Source organism: Cupressus sempervirens, chromosome 9 (assembly GCF_028749045.1).
Source record: "Cupressus sempervirens isolate cs-2001-9-10 chromosome 9, ASM2874904v1, whole genome shotgun sequence".
Classification (NCBI taxonomy): Eukaryota; Viridiplantae; Streptophyta; class Pinopsida; order Cupressales; family Cupressaceae; genus Cupressus; species Cupressus sempervirens.
Genome location: NC_143126.1, coordinates 742,711,988 through 742,734,613, shown reverse-complemented (window position 1 = coordinate 742,734,613; position 22,626 = coordinate 742,711,988). Strand labels below are relative to the sequence as shown.

Below are 22,626 nucleotides of genomic sequence, written 5' to 3'. Positions count from 1 at the left end.
GCAATTTTTAGCCGAAGAACATATTTTTGGCTTGGAAAAGTCCACCTTTTGGATGTTTTTCTTAAAAAATGGGGTTGGCAGCTTTCAGCCACTCATCATTGTTAATTTTGACTCTCTTGAGGAGGGGGTTGTTTATGAAGACTGCGTGGAGTATATGAGCACTGGCAATTCTGATTTTTATGGTAGCTATTATAGTGTTGAGTCAGTGGAGGAGGTAGTAGTCTTCTCAGATGGGATAGATGAGGGCATGGAGCTATCCAGTTATGACACTAATGGTTTGAGTGTTACAAAGGAGTTAGGTGATGTAGATTTATGCCCAGGTGATGTTGATCTGCATGATGACATTGAGTCATGTCTGCTATAGCAGGCAGCGGGGTGTCTGTTGGACAGCATTATACTAGTGTGGTAGGAACCTTTGACGTTACACGTGTTGATGATTCATGTTGTAGCAAGTCTGATATATCATAACAGATTTTGGGTGATGACTTGAAGTGGTTTTCAGATGATGCTAGGTCTCAAGATTGTAGTTTACAGGGACTTACTCATGAAGGGGGAGCAGAGACATGTGGTGAGTTTGACATAACAATGGCTTAAGTTTCATCAGATGAGGTATTGGTAGAGGTACGTAGTAGTAGTACCTTGGTTGTTGATGTGTGCAAGGGTGATAACACACATTATGTTTGTGGTCTTGTGGTGAGTAGTGTAGATATAGTCTCCTATCATAGTGTAGTTAGTGAGTCAGAGAGCTTGCTTAGGAGCTAGGGTTTGCAAAGACATCATGTGACTAAATAGTTGAAGGTGAGTGATAGTGACATTTTTTGAGCTCTTGAGTATTATGATGCTATCTGATAGATGTTAGCAATACCTGGTTGGGGTGCTCCTATGTCGAATGAGCATGGTGGTAGTTTCCTTTTCCTAGTAAAGTTTCACTCGCTTTGAGAGCTTGTCAGGATCTTGAAGCATAATTATTTACAACTGGCTTACCTTCTTGAGTAAGGGAGCACTTGTTACGAGACATTGTTAGGGGAAGGAGGAGGTGGTTGAGCTCATCCATGAGCTTAAGGTGTCTGTGGACTCTTTACAATGTACTCAGTTGGCTTTCCAGGAGTCATAGTCTCATTTGGATGAGGTTGCCATGGAGTTGGAGCCTGTTGGAGAGTTGACTTCCATAGACAAAGATGATGAATGTGATGAGGAGGTAGTTACATTCATCCTTGATATGAGTGCAGTGGTGATAGATGAGATTAGTGCATTAGTGGAGGACTGTAGAGAGCTTCCTACTGTACCAACACCCCCAGTAGTTAGCACACTGACAGATGGCGCAGAGCAAGTTATTGATAGTCTTGATGTGATAGTATTGGCTTCTTCAGAGAGTCGTGTGCTAGTTCCTGACACTATCGCTTCTTCACAAAACTTGGGCAGGGTACCATTAGATTTGGGGACAAGCTCTCATGGGGATTTGTTTCCTTCTGTTGAAAGCAAATCAATTATTTCATCTCATGCAACTGGTTGCATTAGACATTTGACAATGCCTCAATTTCAGAGGGACCAGTTGCGGACTGCAAGGGAGTAGGTTGATGCTTCCTCTTATAGTTTCTATTGCAGAGAGTCATTTATGGAGTATTTGTTGAAGAGTTCATAATTGTGGGAGGGACCATACAAAGCATCCGAGTGTACTTTCATATGGGGCTCTTGCGGTAGTTGGCGATTGGTGGGAAAGATTGTAGAGACCTTGGCTACAATTCTTCCTCATAGGGATTTTGTGGTCGGGTTTGCTGAGAGGGTTACAAGGATCCTATCCGACTAGTTGTTTAGAGTTAGAGATTGGAGGCATCCCTTGATTCCTAGTTTGATACTGATGAGCCTTTGACAAAGATTATAGCTTTTTACGCCATTAGATAGTGAGGAGCGCTTATCATTTTTCTCTTTTGACCCATAAAGGAAATGGTTTCATGGAGATGTGGGTTGGCACCAGTTCCATACCATCCTTTATGGGATGGGTTAGCACCATCTTTTGCAGATGGGATTAGCAGTTGCGAGTTCAATCACTTGTAGTATTGACACACCTAGGTCAACTCAACAAAGGATGAAGATGGTGGGTGTGTCACAGGCACCTATGGTTGTTACTATCTCCATAGTGTAGCTGGATGTGAGTGTTAGTTATATTGGGACTCAAGTGTTGACAAAGTTGGTGCTTTCAGTTGGGTTGAGTTCTACCGAGTTATCTACTCCATCAACGACTACAGTTAGCTTCCAGATGATTTTGTTATTGATGTCAGTTATTTGGGTGCTATCGTTATAAGAGTCGAATGTGCACAACAAGTATATTACATAGTTTTACCCTTGGGATTCGGGTGGATTTTGATGTTTGTTTTTTCTCTAAGATCACTTGGGGATAAACAATCTTAAGGAGGGAAGACTGTAATGTCCCCATTTTTGAGTTGCTGTAGATTAGATGGATTCAATCTATTATTGGGTCCTTGTAGGCTGATACAGGTGTTTAGAAGACCTTGTTGTGGATATATTAGGCTTTCTAGTGGCTTGTGGTGAGTTTTGGCTCTGCTTTGAGGAACTTACTATTTATAGTAATTCAACAGTTGGTTCCGATGAGCTCAGATGAGTTAGAGGAGTTGAGTGATGCTCTTAGTTTTTATATCTGGCTTTTGGTTTGGGCTCCAAGAATCTTGGAGGGAGTTTCTATTTTTGGTAAGTCACCTCATGAAGTTCATTCATTGCCTTTCTTCACCAGGATCACTCCCATATTTCCAATTTCTATTTTGATGCTTCTTAACTCATATTTCGTAACACGAGTGAATTATAATTATTATTCAACTAAATATGCTAAGGTTGCTTTTTTGTAGGTATTGAATATTGGCCACCTTATTGTCATAGCTCATTGGAACCAAGTTGAAAAGTTTTAAATCTTGGGCACAAGAAGCAATGACCTTGTGTGTTAGAATATCATAATATGGTTGAAAATGTCATTTTGGAGCCAAAAGAAATTAATAAATTATATTATGTGCCTAAGTATAAAGCAAAGAGGCTTTTATGTGAAATTTGTCTTGAAGAAGTCATCTTTATTTATTGTAAAGGCAATGCTTTTGAGAAATCTTGAAGATTGATTCCTCTTGATTTGAGCATCAATTTGCTATTGTTGTATAGCAAATTGATTGGCTTCTTGGTTTGTGGCTACTGTGTTTTAGAGGGTAATTTATATATTGCAAATTTGGCGTCATTCATCTCCCCTATTATTGTTTTGTTGGGCGGCGATTCTGTTAGTATTTTGGCACTGTGATTGGGCATCTAAAACCCCAATCAGTTTACTGTTTCTTAGGTGCCAAGAGAAATATTTTTCTGTGCATCTCTTCCTCATGTCTTTGGCATGCATACTGCTTCTACCGTGGGTGTTATTATAGCTGTTGTGGCTTCCTTTCAGCAGCCATGATCTGACTGGTGAGAAGTGGCATTTGGCTTAGTGGCAGCGTTTGTGCAATGTGAGTCGCAATTTGATTAGTGCTGGAGCTGTACGTGGTTTTTCCTCATCCATCTACTACAATTAACTTCTACAACAGCTACTTACAGGTTCTTTAAGTGTTGACAATTGAATTAAGTGTTATTTCATGCTAAATGTTTGTTAAAATGTTCCTTGGCTGTAGGTGAAGACCTATATGTAAAAATTCTGATATTTGCACTTGAAATGATCAAGAGTAGTTGCTATTGCTTCTTGTTCTTTGCTTAGTCATTGTTGAGTTATTTTGCAAGCATTTAAATTTAATTTAAAATCATTTCAAGCAATTGTTATCAATCTGAAAATAAAGGACAGCGAGATACAGGATTCATGCAAAGTGTTTGACAAAATGTCTGTTGTCGGTCAAATCTATAGTGTAGCCGACACGGGTAGAATAGTATCCAACGGGTGCGTGACGCTTGAGTCACCCTTTCGGGAAGGTATATGTACACTGTCCAAAACGGACTTTGGATCATCATTGTAATCATTGTATTCGGATTGTAAGCATTGAGTGCATATTGCATATATGAATAAAGTATCTGTTTTGTGTTATATCGTGCTATACTACATGCGTTAAAGTATCTTTACCCTGTACAGTAAACATTTGGCGCCGTTGCCGGACGAACCTAGAACGAAGGAATGTTATGAAGATTAATGCTGAATTTTCTTAAGAAGGATAGGAATAAGGTAAAAGACAAGGATGAAATACGTATGACACAAGAAGTTCTAATTTTAGCATAGCAAGCAGAGCGCAGACAAGCTTCAGCAGATTGCCGACGGACACCAAGGGGGTGAAGGGGCACAGATGGAGGGAGTGCACTCACCTAGTAGGCCGAGGAGTACTGAGGAATTGCTGGAGGAGACTCGACAACGATTGAATTTGGTGGAAGAAACAAGGGAGGAGTTCATTAACCTGTAAATGCCAAGGGTAGAGCAGTCGAACGAAAGGGAAGCAACTTGCACGGCTCGAAGTGCCGAGGGTAGAGCAGTCGAACGAAAGGGAAGCAACTTGCATGGCTCGAAGTGCCGAGGGAGCACAAGTGTGGACTGAAGTCTTCGTTCCTGATACACCTAACGAAAGGATACAGGAAGACAATCGAACAACTTCGCTTGAGGAAGATCTTTCTCACCAAGTAATGCAGTTGTCGGAAGTAGGAGGTATGTTAATAGTAGCGTGGTCGTACAGAACAATGTGGGTGTGCAGAACAGTGCGGGTGTGTAGAACAACGTGGGTGCTTAGAACAATGCGGGTACTCGGAATAGCGCGAGTGCTTAGAACAGTGCGGGTGCTCAACAAGTACCTAAGAATCAAAAGAAAGCAGCGATGGCAGGTCTGAAAGAAAAATTACCGAAGTTTAATGGTGATGGCACAGTAGATCCAATCAGAGATTGCAAGGCGTGCGAAACCATATGGACGGCAAATGGCGTTACGGATGAGGACGATTGGGTCAGACAATTCCCAACAACCCTGTGAGGTGTGGCAATTGATTGGTTTTCGGAGGCCGACCCTTAGAAATTGACTACATGGGCGGATGTTAGAAAAGAGTTCATAGCAGAGTTCCGATTGCTATGGGACAATAATGAAATAGTAGCGGAGATATATAGCACCAAGCAAGGAAATAATGAAACAATCCGGGCCTATGCCAAATGGCTGGAAGAGCTGGTTGGGAAGATGGAAAGTCAATTGGCGGACGGATTGAAGAAACGATGGTTTGTGGAGGGGTTGCGGCCGGCTCTGAAAAAGAAGATGAAGATTGTACCACCCACGTCGTACGCTGACGCGTATAATCGTGCGATGGATCTGGAAAGCAAACAGAAGACAAGTAAGAAGAAAAAGCATAAGTCATCGGATTCAGACAATTCATCCTCTAAAAGTAGCATTAGTGACGAGGAATCAAACAAGTAGGTTCGAGCGTTACAGAAAGATATGCTTCGAATGATGAAAGAATTTAAGAATTTGTAAAAGAATCTGAACACAATAAAGGGAGGACTGTGGTGCACAGACTCTAAAGAAGATGGCCATATGAAGGGCTAATGCCTGAAGAAGCAGCTTTGTGACATCTGCCAGGTTGTGGGACATTCCCTAAAGAAGTGCCTGTTTAACATGAAATCAAAAGGACACCAGCAGGGGTTACTAATGTAGGAAGTGTCCACCGGAAACAACACAAGCAACGATGCAACTTTAGGAGGATATCGCAATAATAATAGATGTGGAAGGGGTGACAATAACAACAACAGTAACAATGGAGGCCGAAGTCGAATACAATACGACATGAGTGGACGACCGATGATTCAGTGTCATGCATGCAATCTCTAGGGCCACTTTGCTAGGGACTGTACTACGAAGGAGATGCCACAACTACTATGTAGATGGTGTGGTCCAAGGGACCACGAAGATTCAAAATGTCCAAAACAAGGGGTAAATCTATTAAGCATTGAAACATGTGATGAGAAGGTCCTGGTGGTCACACGGGAGCAGGCAAAGAAAGCGAAATACCCTTTGCAAAAGAAGAGAATGAGAGGTTACAAAAAGCACGAAGTGTTGGAAAGACAGATGAAAACAAGGAAATCACAAGTCAAAGACACTGCCGAAACTTTGAAAAGGAATTTGGTGGAATAGAACATGATGAGGCAGATAATGCAAACAGAAGTTCCTATTAAATTAAATGACCTTCTCACGATGCCACAGTTGCGAACGGCTATTATGAATATGACACTGCTCTTGAGAGTGATGGAGGAAATAGGAAGGGATAGTAAAGGAACAAGTGGCAGCAGGGGAGAAAGAGTTGGGAGAAATTGTAGGGATGATGCAATAAGCTTTAGAGCTTCAGATGGAGTCAGAAGCGAAACTAAAGGTCAAGAAAGAGAAAGTCTACAAGCTACGGGCAGAGCTGAACGAGTTGAGGGCACGGACAACCACTACGTCGGGGACGCATCCCTTTGCTTAGTAATTATTCATTGATGTACTTAGTTTATTTTTGAGTTTTGTTGTCGTCTGGAGACAACTTTGCTTTTGGGGGGATGATGTTGTTGGTAAAATCTATAGTGTAGCTGACGAGTAGAATAGTATCCGAATGGGCACGTGATGCTTGAGTCACCCCTTCGGGAAGGTATATGTACGGTGTTTGAGATGGACTTTGGATCATCATTGTAATCATTGTATTCGGATTGTAAGCATTGAGTGCATATTGCATATATGAATAAAGTATCCGTTCTGTGTTATATTGTGCTATACTACATGCGTTAGAGTATCTTTACTCTGTACGGTAAAGAATGTTAAACCTCCAAAAATGAAGTAATTTGATGTTTGTTGAAGTTGGAATGGGTGGGGTTCTTACAGTGATGTGTAGATAGGTCAAAATACCACCGTGAAGGGCTACTTGGATTTACAATCCAAATCCACTCACCACAAAATAAAATACTCTTACAAATCTTTGCAGGCACCAATCCAATGGAGACACTGGTCTCCATTCTTAAGAAGCAACTTAGCAAGAGATACCAATCTCTTCTATTACAAGACATCGATCTCCAATGCACAAAACAATAGTTTTCTTGATTATTGCTTCGTCAAAGCATAATAATTAGGTGTTTTTTCTTCGTAAAACTTTCTTATAAGTCTGCTTGTCAATCTTCTATAAACGTCTTTAAAGTCTAGATCAGATAGGTATCTCTTTAATTGCTTGCCTTGTTTATGCCCAACTCATCTTGCATTCATACCACCTTCATGCCTCTTTGCCCAAGAGAGGCAATCCTACCAAGGAAGTTGGCCACATGTGAGAAAAAAATCAATTTATATTGTTTCCCCAATAGGGGTGACCATAACAAGGGGATTGGCCAGCCACCACCCCCGTCCCCCAAATATATATATATATACATATAAAATTGAACTTTCCAAGGAGATTGCCCAAATTATTGTATTTAAATAAATTCCAAAATGACTTCATGATTACCTTTAATGAGGGTCGGCCCATTTTTCTGGGCTTAATGATTACCTTTAAGTATGCGATTCATGGCCTTTAGCCTTCACACCTTTAGTCCCCTAACATTATATGTTTGACATCAGCAATTCAATTAGAAGGATTTTTGCTTCTTCTTTTGACCTCTATGACAACAATCTTTCCAATAATATACCCCTTTCTCATTGGTGTCAATCCTACAAAAAAATGATTTCTGAATGCAACAAGAACATAAATCGCCCTGTCTATAATACTCCTCATTTAAAGTTCTTCCCCTCTGACGTCAATGGTAAAGACTTCATAGAGCTGAAGGATAATGCAATGGCTAGATCCCTTTGAGTTCATGCTCCTCTTTTAGAAATCAGTGATCAGATGAGAGTGATAGGACTCCCAATTTCTGCCTTAGATGCTCAAATATTTCTTTAGGGGGGGGGCTTTGTGAAGATATTTGTGATCTATTCTTTTGTGGGAATATACGCGAACTTGATATTCTATTCTGTAACCTTATCTTAAGAAAAGATACTTGATAGGAATGTGCTTTGTCCTAAAATGCATAATCAGATTCTTTGAAATATTAATTGGACTTTTGTTGTCACAAAGTATAAAAATAGTTCATGTCCATTTTTTGCTTCATCCAAAGAACTTGTGCACAACATGATATTACTGTTATGTGTTCAATCTTGGATACATAAACCGAAGTTTGTTTCCTGTTTAACCATGATGCTTGACTATTGCTGAGAAATAATGCTCCTCCCACTTTACTTTTTTAATTATCAATATTCCTGCCTAATCCTCATCCATATATGCTGTTAGGATGAAATATTTACCTCTTCGATGGGACAAGCCAAAGTTCAAAGTGTCCTTTAGATATTTGAGTATCGTTTTGATTGCCTGCACATGAATTTCCTTTGGTGCTACTTGAAAACGTGCCACCATGCCTAGTTCTTGCATAATGTTTGGTCTTGATGTTGTCACATATAGTGGTCCCCCAGTCATTGACTTGTATAGTGTCCGATTTGCTTTAAGAGAATCCTCATCTTTCCTTAACTTACAACTTGTGACCACGAGTGTGCTAACCCCTAACTCTATGTATCTGTCCATTTTCAGACACAACTATTGACTTCACATTAGTGTTGAATTCACTACACAAATTATACACGAAAGGACCTTTTTGCATTTCAGGGACATTTTAAAGATTGTTTCTACCTATGATATTTTTTTAGGACCCTAAATCGAATTGTGGTCTACGCGGGTTTATATTTGTCATAATTATGGGTATGGGCAGGCATGATGGCCCATAGAAAATGCATAGTTTGTATGGTGATAACACCAATAGATTGCTTTATAAATGCAAAATACGCATGAATAGATTGGAAAAAATTGGCTATAATAGGGAGAATAAACATCTTAACATTGATTATAATTTTGCTTGTGCTATTTTTTATGACACGATTTATGCAAAAAAATTAGGACATTATTTTACGTTTCAGGGATTTTTTCTTAATTGGTTTCTAAGGCCTTTTTTAGGATGCTTAATCTTAAGTGTATATGAGATTCTCTCTAATTTTGGGTACTAATGGACATGATATCTGAGGTGTATCATTTAATGTATTTTTCAGGACTTGATGAAAAAAAGAAGTTTCTATTAGGTGCTTTTCCAAATGTTCAGATTGGAATGGCTCATGGAAAGGTATCATTTTCTTTGGTATAGTAAAATTAAAATGAACTGTCATTTTTGTAATTATAGTATGGTTTGTTATTTTAATAGTTTTATGTGTTGTAATTAGTATGTTCTACTTGTTAAACTAGAAAGAAACCACTAGTAGAACGAGGGATTCCATCCATCTTCAAATCCGTAAAAATAACAAAATTTCCATCGTTAAATATCACTATAAAAAAAAAAGGCAAAGGATCTCTTAAAAGTGTGGTTGCAATTATTTCATCTTGTGAGTGTAAGAAGAGGAAAGTGTTGATGTGCTTTGTTGTCTTGCATTTTGTCACCACAAAATTTAGGAAACAGTACGAAACTTTTCAACTTAGTTTTGCATTTCTCTTAGTTTAGTTCATTGTTTAATTGGTTAGTATCGATCAACCAATTAGTATCAATTAATGTAATGAATCCTTTTATTGAAGGTTTTTGTCAAGTCTTTTTCGTTTTTCTCAAGTTTACCAGGAGACTGGGGTACTTGGAGACCTTGGAGACTGGTACTGGTACTAGTACGGCTAATTTTCAAAAATAGGAGACGGGGGTACTTGGAGACGTTAATTGTTGTTTAATAAAGAAATGATTATACATCATTGACAAGTCTTTTTAGAGGCAATTAAGCAAATTGATCGGAAAACTATAGTGGCTATCATTATAATTACTAACATATATGATATAAGTAATAACAATTTTTTAAGGGGTGATGATAGAGGATAAGATTTAGGAGTTTTATGATGCCTTATGCTCAATATTTTTGGTGGGAGACATCAATTGTTGGTTGGGGGACTTTGGAGATGGCAACCAAAACCTTTTGCATCCAAACATTTTTGGGGACGTCTTCGGTACCTAGAGACGCCTCTCCGGTACTGGGGGTCTCCGAGACGTGTCTCCAGGTGTAGGAGACGGGTCTCCTGGTAACCATGGTTTTTCTGTTTGTCGAGCGTATGCCCGATTTTTGAAGCCTTCAATGTCTGTTTCTTTGTTTTTGAGTGTGTGTTTGTTGGTTTTTAGTCCTTTGGTTTTGCTCAAGTTACTCCTTTCGGTTTTCCCTTCGATTCGGCATATCTTAGGGCTTAATTGGAGTTGGCATTTAAAAGATATGACCAATTTAGTGCCCAAAAAGTGGACTTTTTTGATGCAACTGCACGAATTAAAAATACCATGTTGTATTTTTAATTTGACTTTCACTTTTTGAAAAATATAACTAAAATTTATTTTATGTTATGTTTTTAAGTTACTTTATCGTTTTGATTTTTCATTTAAAGTAACTATAGGAGAGAGGACCCAGTACTTGAATGCGTGTAATAACCCCAATAGGTTATAACTTCTTCAAATACCAAAAATCTTTATACTTCAGTTGTTTGACATTTCATCAAACACTTTGCAAGCAAGCTCTGATACCACTGTAATAAGCCACCTCAAATTTGCTCTAAAAAATGCTAATGAAAGCTCAAGGAATTTCATCAAACAATTCACATGCAAGGGACGTATGATTGATATAGTATTTCAGCTGGCTTTAAATGACTATTTTTCAATTTGCATCAATGAAAAACTTGTGCTAGAAGACTCCAAATGGACTACACAATAGCCTAACATGAGTGTGCTACTAATTTTGACAATATTTAGTGCATATATATGATCTAAGCATGAGAAATGTACACCTACAGCCAACTGACATTTTTACAAACAGTTGGTGTGCAAACTAACTAGCTAATAAATAATGATATTAAATTGCTTAAATGACACCAGCAACTATTATCTTCTTAATTTGCAATGAAATTTCTAATACAATGCTAATGAAATATGGCCAAGACTTTTGGCATTTACATGGATTACAAAATGATAATGCTGGTATAATGCACACTTACAGCTGAAACTTATAACACCCTAAAAAACAATACTAATAAAGGAACCTAGTTGTAGATGGCTGTAATAATCTTCTTCAATGTTGCCCTTTCTGATTTGCTTTTTTTGAACTGCTTTTTCGGATTGCTACTATGTTGAATCTCAAGACCATATCTTTTAATGGCGTCAAGATTTCCAGCTTGAAGGGATTTCGTCCTCCAAACTATTGGGACATAATCTCCAGCAAATTCCCCAATTTTTTTGATATTTCCAACCATGCTTAACAGAAGCTCTTCCATTTCTTCTATAGTGTTCTCACAAGAGCTCCATTCTTCGTTTTCTCAATGTGGTATAAAACATAATTCCCTTTATGTAACTTATGTCTCCAATGTGTTATAAAATAAAGGGGACTCTTTTAATTTAAATATTTTCCACAAACTATAGTCTATGCATTAATAAAGTTAAATATTTAAATTTAACTTTATAAAATAGCTTTATCAATGCAAAACAAATCTTATCAATGATAAACAAGTCTTCTTGCCGATTTTAAACAATTACCATCGACATACCGTTACCACTGGATGTCCACCCATGCCCAAGATGACTTACTATAAATAGTAAGTATGCCCAAAGTTGCCTCAAAACCCCTCAGAAAGACCTGCAACTGAAATTATCTAGGCCAAATGGCCTCTAAGCCCCTTTAATGTCCTAGTTAGCCTACGGGACCGTGGGGAAATAGGCTAACGACAACATCATGCTATGAATGCTAAAAAGGGGACATTACAGTCCGCCCTTCCCAAAATTGCTTGTCCCCAAGCAATGGCCGAACAACAACCCAATCAATCCACCTGGATCCCAAATGTAGTCATGAACTATACTGCTGTTAGTCAACATAGGCTCTTGCAACAACCTTTGAAAATTAACCAAGAGGAATCCATAATCAAATTGGCGAATACAACTCACCCAAACTCCAAAGTTAGGAACCCATGAGAAACAATCTCTCGAAATATCAGAACCCAAGTAGAGTAGATAACCCAAACTGCCAACACAGTAAATACCATCAACGCATCCCACTGGTCTATATGGAATGTACAATCCAACTCTGCAACAATGGTGACCACTCCCACATGAAACTGCACCAAATACAAAGAATCCACACACTGTACATCTACTGCAGTTAACACAACTTTGTAGATTACGTGCCACTGTCTCATAACCATAACTCCCATGCACCGCTGATGGTGAAAAGACATCACAAGATAAACAACAAGAAATGGAACCCAAACCAAATCTGCTTGCCACCAACTCCTCAACACAAGGATCAAATGCTAACTGATGTACATACCCTGCAGTATAATGCTGATAAAAAGAACCAACCCTAGTCAACAACTCACCATGAACAAGTGATACAACCCACTGTGATTGATCACCAGCTAAGTCAGGAGATGTCATAACCAAAGGAGTAGAATCAATAACAACAACCGCTGAAGCATCACTCCCAAACTCCTGCTCTAAGTCATGTATTATCAAGCTATCAACCGCAGAACCTATTGCCATGTCATGCCCATCACAACTCTCATCCTGTGGCGTCAAACCATCCTATAACTGATGACAAGCACTAGGAATCAAAGTATATCTCCATATCATCATCTCATCAACATGGTCATCAAAGGTAAATTGATGAGAATACCTCATAGTGTAATGCCGATAGAATGTGCCAATCTTAGTCAGTGGCTTAGACTGCAACCCGGATGAAACTAACTGCAATCGATCACTAACCAAGCTGGAACTAATTACTACCTTCGAAGACATCGCCAAGGGAGTAGTATCACTAGTAGGAACCATGCCAACTGCCGGCTCATCAACATCACACATGATTTTTGATACAACATCTCTAGTCTCCGTGCCGTCAGTACTAGAGGCCACCACCATGTCAGGCATACCACAACAATCTGCTATAGCACCCAACTCAATTGAACCTGACTCTAGTAGGAACGGAACCGATATGCCAATGTTAGTATCAAGGGTGGATGCATACCCATCTCCACTATCTCTGACAATCTCGACCATGGACATCCTCGGATCACTAGACAACACAGCTTGTGACTGTACAAAATTTGATAAAGACTGCAGTCGCTCTAACTCCATGTTCACCTTAGCCAAATGAAACTATGACTCCTCAAAAGCCAACTGTGTACTCTCAAGAATCTCAGAAGTCACCTCGAGCTGCTGAGTAAGCTCACTCACCTCGTTTTCCTTGGCCAATAATGCATCGTATGCTGTACTCCCCCACTCCATAAGATAATCTCTATTGGCTACCAACTGCATATAATCCTATCTCAGAATCTGAATAGCCTCCCATAAAGAGTGGATCTCTGTCAAGGAAAGATAACTACCTCCCTGCTCATCACTAGCAGGACAACCCCATCCATAAACTGCTAACAACTGACGAGTAGCGTCGAAATGCTGGCAAGCAATAGAAATGTCTCGCTCACTAACTCTCAACTGACTAGACACATGATGGCACTGGCTAGACTGTCTCCTACAAACCTCCTCTGACACATTGTCTAAAGGAGCATCCTCAAAGTTACTAGTCTCTAGACTATTACCATCCATATCCTGCGAATCAACTCCAAAGCTCATATCAACATACGTAGTATCAAAAACTATAGCATCGCTGTCCAACCCCTCCGTACCATAAAAAACTGCTAAGGAAACTAAGTCCTCAAAACTATCCACAACATCCCCCTCGGTGTCATCTGTAATAATTAGATCCTGGGACTCTCCTGTAAACTCTGTCATCTTTGAGAAATCATCAACATGTGACCTGACTGTAAAAGAAAACTGAGTCCCTGCTATAAGCGCTAACTCCCGAACTGAGCTCACCTCAATACAAAGCTCGTCCACGTCTCTCAGAATCTTGGAGAGCCAACTGAATACACACCAAGGAATTCCGAGTATCATCTAGCTCATGAGAAAGCTGGTCAACCTCCTCCTCCTTCTTCTTCAATGCATCCAAATAGATCCCTGCAAGATTAAGGAGATGATCGCGATTTGAAAGTCGGTGTATGTAACTTACCTTCATTGCCTCCATGCCTTCCTTGATCTGCTGTAAGTCGTCACAAGAAGAACCTGTTGTGACTCTTTTCTGTCTCTCCTGCAGTTGAATCATCCAAATGTGATTCTCAATCAATCCATACATCCTGTCATGATGAGATAAAGTCGCGACAATATCCTTGTCCCTTGTCTTCAGCTGGCTTGCCAAACCAAGTGAAGAGCTACTAGCCTCTATCTCATGTGAAGAAACATCCAACTGTGCTTGATACTCATTTTCTGCAAAGTCCTGAATGCTCACTTTTTGATCAACTGTACTATCCTCAAACATGACAGTATCCTCAACTGCTGTAACTTCATCTAGCCCAACTGTACTGGGATCACTATCTGTGTCAATCATGCAATCCAATGTGCCTATGATATCACCTTCTGATGCAACTGGCTCAACCTGCACAACATCTGAAACCCCTTCTGCCTGTGAAGATGATGCAGATAAACCATTACCTGAAGATGTGCTGAAGTCTCCCTGTGTCGAATCTGCATGTCTGTTAAACTCCTCATACAAGTTTCTCCCTGTCATAGGGAAGGTATGATCCTTAGGCCTATCAAAGCGTTCAAACAGTCTCTCCGAAAACTCCACATATGAGGTAATGTGTGCATGACCCATAGTGACCATACCATGATGCCACCACTTGTGTGCTAACCCATCCAGGTGAATTGCTGCATACTTAATAGCTTCTTTCTCAAGCATAGGGTTCATTTGAAAGTATGTGTCAAGCTTTTGAACCCAAGCTCTTGCTGTAGACTTCCCCGAGCCATCATAATATGGTAACTGAAGTTTTCCTACTTTCTTCTGTAGCTCATAGCTCTGGTTCCTGTCATGTCCACGTGGCATATGCTTCATCCGCACATCTATATACTCCCTAAAGGTAATTGCAGCAATAAAATCTGGACCTTCGGCTTCCCAATCTCTCCTCAGCTGGTCCTGTATATCAGTGATCTGGGGCTCTGGTATGGGCTGCTCTGGAGCTCTAGGAGGAAATATGGGAATCATGGGCCGCGAACTTACTGTCCTAGTTTGCTGGGGTGCATGACCGAAATTGTTCCCAACTTGTTCACCTCCATTATGTGCCCCATCCTGATTATTACCATTTTGATCATTTCCTCCACCCACATTAGCATTCAACCCCATTTGACAAGCCATCATCTGCATCATAAGTTCAAATCTCTGACTCTGTTCCTGTGCTCTTTGCTCTGCTGATCGCTGTCCCTGTGCTAAGGTGTGTAATAATTGTAAGAATCTTTCCTTTCCCTGATCTGGACCGGCATTCATTTTGTCAAACATTTTTCTCTTTATCTGGCAATTCCAAATTCCCTATAAGACCTCCACAGGATGGCAGGACTTATAGCTCTGATACCACTGTAATAATCCCAATAGGTTATAACTTCTTCAAACACCAAAAATCTTTATACTTCGGTTGTTTGACATTTCATCAAATACTTTGCAAGCAAGCTCTGATACCATTGTAATAAGCCACATCAAATCTGCTCTCAAAAATGCTGATGAAAGCTCAAGGAATTTCATCAAACAATTCACATGCAAGGGACGTATGACTGATATAGTATTTCAGCTGGCTTTAAATGACTCTTTTTCAATTTGCATCAATGAAAAACTTGTTCTACAAGACTCCAAATGGACTACACAATGGCCTAACATGAGTGTGCTACTAATTTTGACAATATTTAGTGCATATATATGATCTAAGCACGAGAAATGTTCACCTACAGCCAACTGACATTTTTACAAACAGTTGGTGTACAAACTAACTAGGTAATAAATAATGATATTAAATTGCTTAAATGACACCAGCAACTATTATCTTCTTAATTTGCAATGAAATTTCTAATACAATGGTCATGAAATATGGCCAAGACTTTTGGCATTTACATGGATTACAAAATGATAATGCTGGTATAATGCACACTTACAGCTGAAACTTATAACACCCTAAAAAACAATACTAATAAAGGAACTTGGTTGTAGATGGCTGTAATAATCTTCTTCAATGCTGCCCCTTCTGATTTGCTTTTTTCGAACTGCTTTTTCGGACTGCTTTTTCGGATTGCTACTATGTTGAATCTCAAGACCATATCTTTCAATGGCGTCAAGATTTCCAGCTTGAAGGGATTTCGTCCTCCAAACTATTGAGACATAATCTCCAGCAAATTCCCCAATTTCTTTGATATTTCCAACCATGCTTAAAAGAAACTCTTCCATTTCTTTTATAGTGTTCTCACAAGAGCTCCATCTTTCGTTTTCTCAATGTGGGATAAAACATAACTCCCTTTATGTAACTTATGTCTCCAATGTGTTATAAAATAAAGGGGACTCTTTTAATTTAAATATTTTCCACAAACTATAGTCTATGCATTAATAAAGTTAAATATTTAAATTTAACTTTATAAAATAGCTTTATCAATGCAAAACAAATCTTATCAATGATAAACAAGTCTTCTTGCCGATTTTAAACAATTACCATCGACATACCGTTGCCACTGGATGTCCACCCATGCCCAAGATGACTTACTATAAATAGTAAGTATGCCCAAAGTTGCCTCAAAACCCCTCAGAAAGACCTGCAACTGAAACTATATAGGCCAAATGGCCTCTAAGCCCCTTTAATGTCCTAGTTAGCCTACGGGACCGTGGGAAAATAGGCTAACGACAACATCATGCTATGAATGCTAAAAAGGGGACATTACAATGCGTTCCAATAGTTGTGATAGGAGTTGTTGATTTGATACTTACACTTATTGACTTAATGCCCAATTTTTTTTGACAACATTGTACCAATACTTGTGACTATAAAATTGTTACTACAATGATGACTACCCAAAATTGAATAAAATGTACCCTTAGCTATAAAAATTAACCAATGATGTGATGCCACATCAGCTGTGCAAGTATGGGTACCCTTTATGCATGACCATTGGTCTTACTTTTTATTTGGGTTGTTTTGGACAACTTGGCAAAAAGCATGTTGATGTAGCATCATAAGGGGTGATGCGGACTTGAAACCTTAGAAGTAGATGACTCGCCAAATAAGTTGTTATAAAAAATTGGGAGTGATTTGAAATTTTCACGTAGGGTTTTGATAAGTGTGAAGTTAGGGTGTTCAAGTAGTGGGTCCTCTCCCGTAGTGCACTTTATGTTATATTTTTAAGTTGAGTTGCTTTTTGATTTTTCACTTAAGTGACTATATTATCTATATATTTTGATTTAATTTTTGATTCTTAAATCAAATGCTCTAGCAAGTATTACTTTTAAAATGATATTTGCACTTTATATTTTTAATATGATAGTGTAAATATTATTTATGGCCCATTTAAGTAATATTTTATCAAAAATCAAATTAACATGTGCTTAATTCATCACTAAGTTATTTTCAGCATGTCTACAAGCATATCTCATAAAGAATATGCAATTACACCTAAAAGGTGCGATTTTGAAAGAGAATGCATGTAAATGTATAAAAAACATGGAAAGGCATCAAAAAGTTGAGATATGCAATGGCAAAGGTGCGTTTGGCCAATGAGACATGTACATGCATCTCTTAAACCCATTTTTTAGCTAAAAGCATATTTTTAAAACATGTAATCACCTCCAAAAGGTGCATTTGGGTCTTGGGTGCATGCTTTAAATATGCAATCACCTCCAAAAGGTGCATTTTGTATTCAAACATATGCATTTGCCTTTCTATATCCCGATTTTGAAGATTGGAGACAAAACTTCATGTCATTGGCCTCCAAGAACCCATTTTTAGTGATTTCTTTTAGATTCTTCCATGGAATGACTTGAAATTGCATTCTCATGCATTGCCATGCATTTGGCAACCTCATTCATGCTAAAAATGTTTTGTTTCAGCCTCATTTGGAGCCACATTTTGGACAAAACACCCATATTTGGACCTTTAAAATTCACCTTTATTTCCGAAGGAGGGGTCATTTTGGAGTTTTGTTCATTGTAAATGACATTGGATGACACATTTTTGCATTCTAAGGTGAAAATCAATCCATGTAATGCCCTTTTAGAACCACATTTTTGACAAAAATGGGTTTCCTTTCTTGCATTTTGCCAAAAAACATTTTGTGTTTTTGTATTTATTGATCACACTTTTGGGCACATACATGGAAAATGCCTCCTTAGGTGCTCATTTGGAATTCATCATTGCAAAGTTGAAGAGGTCCAAGTTTGTCCGAGAATTTTTCAAAGTTGGAGTTCCTTTTTTCTTTTTCTTTGGTACACAATCATCAAACAAGTGGACATTTTCCTTCTTGCTAATTATTTGATGCTTATCTTGCTGATTTTGTCCATGTTTTAGCTTGATGCTTCACACTTGTTGATATAGATGTCATGAAAAGTGCATTTTTCCTTTAAAAATGATGAAATGGTTCATTTTCATGTTTTTGGTTTTTTCCCAAACTCCAAATTCGAATTACATATTGAAGTAGCTTGCTTGTTGATATGTTTGAGTCTTTTGCCATAGGTACATTTTTTTTTGTGTTTGTTTTTGTGTTGTGCTTGTTTGCATTTCGGTTTTTCTTCATTTTGAAGAAGTTGCAAGTTCTTTCCCAAGAACTTGAGCATGTTTCATTTCGCTCCACCTTCCATTTCATGCAAGAGCACTATTTCATTTCAATTCCATCTTTCCATGTCACAACACTTCACATCTCGTTCTTTACATGTGATTACATGTATTTCTCATCCTTCACACACATTTACATGTAAGCTCATCCTCCATTTGCATTTGCATGTCATCTCACTTTCCGTTTCTTATTACATGAGCATATACATGAAATCCACTTTCCATGCAATGACATCTTGAGAACCCATTGGCACGCCTTGCCATGCACTTGGCCTTCATTTCGCAAGGCATCTTTATAAAAACTTGTTCTTTTCCCATACACATTTACATGCCATCCATCTTCCTAAGTCCCATTTTAGCCCTTCACATGTACTTTCCATATCACATCCAATTCATTGCATATGTTCCATGAGTATCTAATCAATACTTCGGATATACTATTCCTCAGAGATCCATTTTGCCAATGTTCTCATGGAGTCAGAATCCATATCTTCCAATGATGGATTCAATCCCATTGAAACTTTCATGTTGCAGCAAATCAAGATATGCCAGGATTTCTATAAAGAATGAAGACATCTAGTAAAGATGGCGTGCTTCAAATCAAAGAAGCGGTAGTTTTTTTGGTCTCCATTTTCCTAATGGTTGTCTGAGAACCGGAGTTTGTGATGGAATGCACCAAGCACTTTGTTTCAAAAAAGAAAAGAAAAGTTAAAGGCGCTGATGGAAAACTGTTTCGAGTTTACATCCAAACACTATCGAGAAGGTCTTCAAAGTGTCGATGACTCCAGAATGTGCCAATCTACAAAGGAGAATTCACAACAACTTGAGTGAGAAAAACTTGATCACATCAAGTTTTCAAATGACAACGGGCAATTCATCATAGAGAGTCAGAGGCTATCAAAAGATGTAACACCATGGTTATCAAGGTGAATGCAATGGCACAAAATACAGGAACTCCCGATCCTATTATCCTCTGCAATTGCATTGCCAAGTACAAGGCTCTTTAGAACAATCCCTACAATTGTTTCAATTCTTTTCCATCTTTCTTCTTCTTTCATGTGTGTAGTTGAAGATGATGTGTTATATGAAAATGTGTAATTAGTTAGACCGGGTCAAAGTTGGTTGAGTTGCTTCCACTTTTTTCTCCTCTTTTTTCTCAACTCCTTTGCACATATAAAGGAGTGGCCCCTCATTGTAAGAATCATCTTTTGTTGTATGCAAGAAAGCTCTACTAGACTTGTGCAAGCATAACTTTGATTCTGTACTACGAATTTGGGAGAAAAGTGAATAAAAGAAGCAATTGGATTCAAAGCTTTGACTAGAAGCAATTATGATAGAGAAAATTAGAAGCTTTGAATATAATTTGTGCCTATTGTCTTTGATTCATGTTATTATTGTGTGTTCAATAATAGAGCATAGTGATTTAAGAAGCAATTGGAGCCAAAGCTTTGACTAGGAGCGGTTGTGGCAATACATAGACTAGGAGCTTTGAGTGTAGCTTGTATTACCATCTCAAATTCACGAAAAATAGTTAGAATTCCCTACTTCTGGAACTTTTTGTGCCCCAATGGTAGCGGTTATTCTTATAGAAAAATAGGTTAAAACAGGACTTAGAGCCAAATTGGTACGCTTTCAGCTAGCCTTTGAGTTAGTGTTGGTTTATCGGTATCACCATTTACAACTTAGATAGAAGTGTAGTTTGAGGTTTCATCTTGCCCATTACTCGCTTCGTGGGTAAGTGGATTCTTCCCTGAAAGCTAAGAGGAATGAATATTGGTAACACCTTTTACAAAATCTCTCAACTTCTTGCTTACCTTGAGTTGATACAAGGAACAGTGAGAAGGAGGAGCCTTCCCTTTAAGGTAGGAGAGACTTTGTCTAACACACTGTGGCTGGTCAGCCTATTTTGCGACTGGATTTTACGGAAAACTATCGGTTGCAAAATATCCACCCAACATGCTTGACTATCATGTACAACTTAGATTTATTATCATGTACAACTCAGATAAAGTTCATAATGAGCTTTACCTAGTTTTGAAGGAAATCAAATTCAGAACAAAATTTACTTTTTTCCAAGGTTTCAAATGTTAGGTCTTGACTTACAAGGTGATTCTACAATTCAATGTGGATATTGTTTTACGAAGGGCTTTTGTTGCTCCAAAGTTTTAAGAATAGGATAAAGTTTCAAAAAAAGGGAAAGAAGAATTTAACAAGATTCTGTTTGGAAGCAAATGTTCTTATGAATGATTTGTGAAGATCATTGATATCAATTTTTCGGGAGGAATTTATAGAAAATAAAAAGAAGGGAATAAAGGGTTAGAATTCTAAATTTTTAGAATTTCATGAAAATACACTTTGAATAGTGCAAATGCTTATCTTTAACTGATTATTGTTTTGTGAGAATCACTCACAACTAGATTCAAATGGTGCAAATCTCTAAAGGAGTTTCTTCAAATTGGTATAGCGAACATAATATACCCATTGATGGAAGAATTTTCATTGATGTCAAAGGATCTCATGAGCATAGACAAGACTACAGTCATTACAATCATAATGAAGGAGCAACTTTGTGAACAAAAATGCAAAGAGCGATATATACACAAGCATTGGTGACCTGCAGTGCAAGAAAATCAAATGAAGATAATATTGAGTGAAGTAAATAAGAACTAGGGATGTAATTGATGTCATGAAACTTTTTATACACAGACCTGTAGAATGAACAAGGGCAACTAGTCTACAGATTGATAATGGCCATGGTAATATTGGCAACCATTGTGCAAGTCTCAGGGAAACTGCAAATATGTTGATGCAACTTCCATATGATAAGCCATATGTCATGCCAGCTGGAAAATATACAGTGATTGAAGATTAAGAAGTAAATTTTTTTTGATAAAACTAAGTTCTATAAGTCTCTCAAAGCAGTGATGCAAAATACCATACCAAACCTTCGTGCTTTTTCAGTATATTGTGATCCCGTGTGTTTCTCATATATGAAGAAAGAGAGTGACAAGTTTATATAGCAATCAAATGGTTTGAAAGAAAGTGGCCAGCTTTTAAAGCTACCAAATTGATTGAATAACAATAAGCAGCAATTAAAATACGACAGCAAGAAAAAGATATCCACTATATCATACGGTGAACATATTTAACAAGAAAAGATGCCTTGTATAAATCACACATCATCATCTTCCTAAATGGCAGTGATTACAAAGGTTAATTAGCAGTGTTTACTAATAAATGGATGGTGGTGTATTTGTGAAAGTATATATTGCAATTGAAGGATGCCACGCAAACAAATACTATCATAGACGGTAATGAGAAAAAACAATATTGAGCAGATTGGACAGCAATAAAAAATAGTTAAAAATATATTAACAGAGAAGACACAACGTGAATGCCAAGCATCATGGGTTTCCAGATTGATCAGAGTTATACAGCCACGTCAGTAAAGGAACATTATCGATGAGTATTTACTAAATTAAAAAGGTTAGATTGCGTTAAGAAACAAAATAGATCGCAATGACCATTTTGGAAGATAACGATATGTATCAGGTGTTTTTTTGCTGATAACAACAGTAATTAAATTAATGTATTTGACATTACATGAAGACACATATTTCCAGGGAAGTCGAGCAATTGGGAGAGCAAATATGTCGGTTCTTAAAAGAGGTACGATTTGGAAAACCTTCATCCATGTTAGTGTATGAGGCAATGGTGATATATAGGAAGCCATGAAAGACAAAGGACCTGGCAAGATGTCAGACATCGACATCGACAGTATTATACAGAAAATGGAGTATGCATTCAGACTTTCAGATTCAATATTTTTATGAAGTCAATAAATTATCGAAGAAAATAATTATTAGTGATTTGATAAACAAGGAATAAATTAAAAAGGAAAAGGTGCACAGC

General features: G+C 38.1%; 1 protein-coding gene across 2 annotated transcripts in view; it reads left to right on the top strand.

Moving 5' to 3' along the window:
• The window catches only part of LOC149540842 (DEAD/DEAH box helicase), a 192,886-nt gene that overhangs the window by 111,004 nt on the left and 59,256 nt on the right, over positions 1-22,626 (top strand). For both annotated transcript variants that reach the window (XR_016356446.1, XM_089801908.1), the window contains exon 7: positions 9,084-9,154. Coding sequence is in view for 1 of the 2 variants with exons in the window: in XM_089801908.1 (XP_089658034.1) it covers positions 9,084-9,154 (71 nt within the window). In the remaining variant the exon portion in view is untranslated. The remainder of the gene's footprint in view (positions 1-9,083; positions 9,155-22,626) is intronic.